The sequence below is a fragment of the Notolepis coatsorum genome (assembly GCF_963971535.1).
Source record: "Notolepis coatsorum genome assembly, chromosome: 2".
Classification (NCBI taxonomy): Eukaryota; Metazoa; Chordata; class Actinopteri; order Aulopiformes; family Paralepididae; genus Notolepis; species Notolepis coatsorum.
In genome coordinates, this window is record NC_140166.1 from 214838267 (window position 1) to 214844266 (window position 6000).

General features: G+C 48.2%; 1 protein-coding gene across 5 annotated transcripts in view; it reads left to right on the forward strand.

Annotated features, from left to right (window-relative positions):
* The window catches only part of klc1a (kinesin light chain 1a), a gene marked incomplete at its 3' end in the record, with an annotated part of 109512 nt that overhangs the window by 95955 nt on the left and 7557 nt on the right, over positions 1 to 6000 (forward strand). For 4 of the 5 annotated variants that reach the window (XR_014619421.1, XM_084308842.1, XM_084308844.1 and 1 more), the window contains one exon: positions 1948 to 2078. Coding sequence is in view for 4 of the 5 variants with exons in the window: in XM_084308842.1 (XP_084164968.1) it covers positions 1948 to 2078 (131 nt within the window). Of the gene's footprint in view, positions 1 to 1947; positions 2083 to 6000 lie in introns of those variants that run through there. The other variant, XM_084308845.1, reaches the window with a different exon arrangement.

Consider the following 6000-nt stretch of genomic DNA (forward strand, 5'->3'; position numbering starts at 1 on the left):
GCCAATCAACCGCTTCTTTTCACCTGCCAGTGCGGATTCTCACTGAGAGGGCGTAGCGTGTGGAAGGATCACACTATCCCACTCAGGTCCTATCCGCGCTTAGCAGGCGCCCCGACCGAACTGTAGGAGTCGCTGTTTACAACGACCCGGACCCACCCCGCCAGCTTCTCCCACCCTCTAATACTGCCAATTGTATTAGTGTGAACGGCCAGCAAAGCTGGTGACAACCCCGGAGCTGTGAGCTGGATTCGAACAGGCGAATCTAGCCGCTCCGGGGTTTGGTGACGAACGCAATCTCCGTTACGCCACCTGACCGCCACTGCAAGCCTATTATTCTATTTAATAATAATCATTATAATAATTATCATAAGTATATAATAATTATTATAAAAAAAAAAAATTATAATTATAAAGAAATTATAAATTAAATTATAAATATATTTTTTTCTGTTGTACCGAAATCGTACCGAACCGTGACCCCAATACCGAGGTACGTACCGAACCGTGGCTTCTGTGTACCGTTACACCCCTATTATATACCTAAAGGAACACGCAAACATCTCCTCCGGGATCAGACGAGAAGATGAGATACCGATTTCCTCTCCGTAGCTAGCCTAGCTGTTGGTCATTCATTTTGTTCATTTGTGCTAAGCTAGGCTAGCTTGCAGCCGGATAGCTTTCTATTTAACACACAAGAGGGGAAATTGGTATCTATCTGACTCTGTCTGTCTGTCTGACTCTGGAGAAGACGGTGAGCGCATTTTCCATAATGTTGGCGTGTTCCTTTTTAAATACAATAATATATCTACCATACATTTTGGGCCTTAGTCAAATCTTGGGCCTTCAGGGAGGTCACTACTGCTGAATGAATAGTGTAAACACTGGTTTCTTGGTTTCTGTGTGTGTGTGTATGCACACTTGAGTGTTTGTTTGTTTGTGTGTGTGTGCATGTGTTTTGTATGCACTCTCTTGAGTGTGTTTGAGTAATAATATTACTCAATTATTATGTGCCTGTTTGTATACGCTCTGGGTCTGTCTCTGTGTGAAAGAGAGAGAGAGAGAGAGAGAGAGAGAGTGTGAGAGAGTGAGAGTGTGAGAGAGTGAGAGAGAGAGAGAGAGATTCTCTCTCCCCAGGACCCCTCTGTCTCTCTAACCCTCTGTCTCTCTAACCCTCTGTCTCTCTAACCCTCTGGCTCTCTAACCCTCTGGCTCTCTAACCCTCTGGCTCTCTAACCCTCTGTCTCTCTAACCCTCTGGCTCTCTAACCCTCTGTCTCTCTAACCCTCTCCCCCTCTCCCCAGGACGGCTCTGTCTCTCTAACCCTCTGGCTCTCTCCCCAGGACGGCTCTGGCTCTCTAACCCTCTGTCTCTCTAACCCTCTGGCTCTCTAACCCTCTGGCTCTCTAACCCTCTGGCTCTCTAACCCTCTGGCTCTCTAACCCTCTGGCTCTCTAACCCTCTGTCTCTCTAACCCTCTGGCTCTCTAACCCTCTGGCTCTCTAACCCTCTGGCTCTCTAACCCTCTGGCTCTCTCCCCAGGACGGCTCTGGCTCTCTAACCCTCTGTCTCTCTAACCCTCTGGCTCTCTAACCCTCTGGCTCTCTAACCCTCTGGCTCTCTCCCCAGGACCCCTCTGGCTCTCTAACCCTCTGGCTCTCTCCCCAGGACGGCTCTGGCTCTCTAACCCTCTGGCTCTCTCCCCAGGACGGCTCTGGCTCTCTAACCCTCTGGCTCTCTCCCCAGGACCCCTCTGGCTCTCTAACCCTCTGGCTCTCTAACCCTCTGGCTCTCTAACCCTCTGGCTCTCTTACCCTCTGGCTCTCTCCCCAGGACCGCTCTGGCTCTCTAACCCTCTCCCCCTCTCCCCAGGACCCCTCTGGCTCTCTAACCCTCTGGCTCTCCCCCCAGGACGGCCCTGGCTCTCTAACCCTCTCCCCCTCTCCCCAGGACGGCTCTGGCTCACTGAAGAGGAGCGGCTCCTTCAGTAAACTCCGAGCCTCCATCCGGCGCAGCAGCGAGAAGCTGGTCCGCAAGCTGAAGGGCGGCAGCTCTCGGGACAGTGAGCCTAAGAACCCTGGGTAACTATCCCCCCCCCCCCCCCCTGCGGCCTGACCGGCCCCCTATATAGACTTACAAACATGCACTGGACGCCCCCAGCAGGGTGGGTACCTTCTCCTCCTCCTCTTCCTCCACCCCCTCCTGGCCACGGTTGGTGTACTAACCAAAAAAAAAAGAAAGGGATCTACTTTGCTTGTGGTGAAGCGGTGTAACTGTCTCTGACGCCCTATTTTGCACATGACATGAACGAGGGAGCTGTTACACACACACACACGCGCGCGCACACACGCACGCACACACAACAAACCACTTTATAGACTCTCTGCACCAGGTGCACCAGTGATGGACAGAAATACTAATGTCTGCTTTGAAATGCCTGTCTGCTTCCCTTTTGTTTTAGTTTTTTTGGCCTGTGGATTTTATTTATTTATTTTCGGTTGGTTTTGGTTTTTTTTTTTTTTTTTTTTTTAAATACCGTTCGGTTTCTTTCTCTCTTTTTTTTCTTCCCGTTTTTGTTTTATTTTCTATTTCTTTGTGAGTTTTATTTCAGAAACGGTCTGCATGGCTACTGTTTATTTCAACCTCTATGCTGTGTTGAGCATTTTATTTTATTTATAAATAAAGTTTTTAAAGTGAATGTGTACTTGCATGCCTCATCTGTGTGCGGACTCACTTTCCTCTCTGTGTGCACTCTCTCTGATGATGACGTCACTCTTGTCGGCATCATTGACCTCCTGTCTGTGGCTCAGATAAGGCTGATTAAATGTAAGTGCTATTGGGTCATTTGTCTCGTCTCATTTGACAAGTGTATTCCATCCTATAGATAGCTGATAATGGACCTGTTATCAAACCCCGCCCTCTGTTCTTGATCCTCCAATCACAACGGTTGCGTCCGAGGGACGCAGCCGTTGTGATTGGAGGATCAAGAAAAGAGGGCGGGGTTTGAGATAGGTGAGTAAGTGAAATATTCTGGCAGATGTAATGCAATTTAAGGCAACGTTTTTATCCTACAAAGGACATTGCGGCATTAGATGCATTAGCCCACTTGAGAGAGACACAGACATGAAGAGCTTGGCGTTGTGCTGTGCTGTGCTTCGCAAAAATCCTGTTTCCACTGAGCTCATGGGGTTCCATCAGGTGGGTGTTCCACGTTTATCAGATGTCTCATGTGACACCGGGAGGGAAGGCCTGGCGGTCCCGTCAAACGGCACTCGCATCGTGTTCTGTTCTTTGGGGGTTATTCAATGGAAGCTGACGATGGTGGCATCTGTTAGCAATAGCAACACGTTAAAGGGATCGTTCATATGTTTCCTAATAGTAAATTAGATTTTATATAGTGCTTTTATATAGAGAGCTAGAGGGCTAAGAGAAGGCAGTGGAGAAGAGACGGGGCTTGAGGCAGGATTGAAAACTGTGAGGGACTCTTGAGTCTCTAATGTCTCTAATGGGTGGTGTGGAGGTGATTGGTCAGGTCATCAGGTGAGGTGAGGGCTGGCTCCAGGGGGAGAGCGTTGAAGGGGACCAGAAGGTTATTTCTGGACATATACTGTAGGTTTGGACGGAATGAGATTATGATCCGTCGAGAAGAAACCGGTAGATTGACGGAGTAGACCGGGTGAAGGATATGACCTTTGACACGGGGGGGGGGGGGGGGGGGGGGGGGGGTTGACATGCTGCCGGGTGACGTTGATATTGTCAAGTAAAGTGATGAATTCAGATGCAGGCTGTTGAGATGAGGAGAGAGATGAGGCTGTTGAGATGAGGAGAGAGATGAGGCTGTTGAGATGAGGAGAGAGATGAGGAGAGAGATGAGGCTGTTGAGATGAGGAGAGAGATGAGGAGAGAGATGAGGCTGTTGAGATGAGGAGAGAGATGAGGCTGTTGAGATGAGGAGAGAGATGAGGCTGTTGAGATGAGGAGAGAGATGAGGCTGTTGAGATGAGGAGAGAGATGAGGCTGTTGAGATGAGAGAGAGATGAGGAGAGAGATGAGGCTGTTGAGATGAGGAGAGAGATGAGGCTGTTGAGATGAGGAGAGAGATGAGGCTGTTGAGATGAGAGAGAGATGAGACTGTTGAGATGAGGAGAGAGATGAGGCTGTTGAGATGAGAGAGAGATGAGGCTGTTGAGATGAGAGAGAGATGAGAGATGAGGCTGTTGAGATGAGAGAGAGATGAGGCTGTTGAGATGAGAGAGAGATGAGAGATGAGGCTGTTGAGATGAGAGAGATGAGACTGTTGAGATGAGGAGAGAGATGAGAGAGAGATGAGGAGAGAGATGAGGCTGTTGAGATGAGGAGAGATGAGGAGAGAGATGAGGAGAGAGATGAGGCTGTTGAGATGAGGAGAGAGATGAGGCTGTTGAGATGAGAGAGATGAGGCTGTTGAGATGAGGAGAGAGATGAGGCTGTTGAGATGAGGAGAGAGATGAGGCTGTTGAGATGAGAGAGAGATGAGAGATGAGGCTGTTGAGATGAGAGAGATGAGGAGAGAGATGAGGAGAGAGATGAGGCTGTTGAGATGAGGAGAGAGATGAGAGAGAGATGAGGAGAGAGATGAGGCTGTTGAGATGAGGAGAGAGATGAGGCTGTTTAGATGAGAGAGATGAGGCTGTTGAGATGAGGAGAGAGATGAGGCTGTTGAGATGAGGAGAGAGATGAGGCTGTTGAGATGAGAGAGAGATGAGGCTGTTGAGATGAGGAGAGAGATGAGGCTGTTGAGATGAGGAGAGAGATGAGGAGAGAGATGAGGCTGTTGAGATGAGGAGAGAGATGAGGAGAGAGATGAGGCTGTTGAGATGAGGAGAGAGATGAGGCTGTTGAGATGAGGAGAGAGATGAGGCTGTTGAGATGAGGAGAGAGATGAGGCTGTTGAGATGAGGAGAGAGATGATGCTGTTGAGATTAGGAGAGAGATGAGCGGAAGGGGAGCAGTGGAAGCGTATGGTTTGGACATTAGATACAATCTGGATGTCTGGTTCTAAATGTAGACGGTGGGTGCGTCTGGGGACATGGAGTAGTAGGAGGTTAAGTTAATGAAAAAACGGGACAGGGCAGAGTAGTTGATTTTTGGAACCATTATTATTGGCAACTTATACCAATAATAATCTTTTGTCGGCACAGCCAGCACTCACTGAAACGCATTCCACAGTGAACACAAAGTAGATTTCAGTGCGCTTCAGTCAGCTTGTACAGACGGGAGCTTGACCCCATTGACTTTGCATGGGTTTGTGGCTAACCATCCAGAGCTAGAGTGAGGAACGGCATGGATTGTGCTGAGAGAGGATTCTACCAAAGGGATAGTTCAGATTTTTTAAACGCTAGCCCTGTTTGCTTTTTACCAATGATGTCGTCGATTGATACATTTACATTTAGTCATTTAGCTGACACTTTTATCCAAAGCGACTTACACGTTCTCTAAGTCGCTTTGGATAAAAGCGTCAGCTAAATGACTAAATGTAAATGTACCAATCGACGACATCATTGGTAAAAAAGCAAATAGGGCTAGCGTTTCAAAAATCTGAACTATCCCTTTAAGCATGCTAGTGGAACCCAATGGGTGGCGTGAAGTATTTTAGAATGCTTCAATGCTCCTCCCTCAGCCTCCACTAGCATGACGCTACACTAATGCTAACGTCTAAGACATTGGAACCATCCCGGGCTTTGCAGTGTCGGCCTTTAAGGAGAACAGGTGCTTCTATATTGAGAACGTGTGGAGCACATTAACCCTTTCACTACCACACTACACAAGGTTAACCCTTCCACTACCACACTACAGGCGGTTAACCGTCTGTAGTGTGGTAGTGAAAGGGTTAACCTTCTGTAGTGTGGTTGTGAAAGGGTTAACCCTTTGTCGTGTGGCAGTGAAAAGGGTTAAACGGGTTCAGGGGCATGATCTGTGACAAGAATTGAGAACCTCCAGCCATACTTTGAAAGTAAAATATAC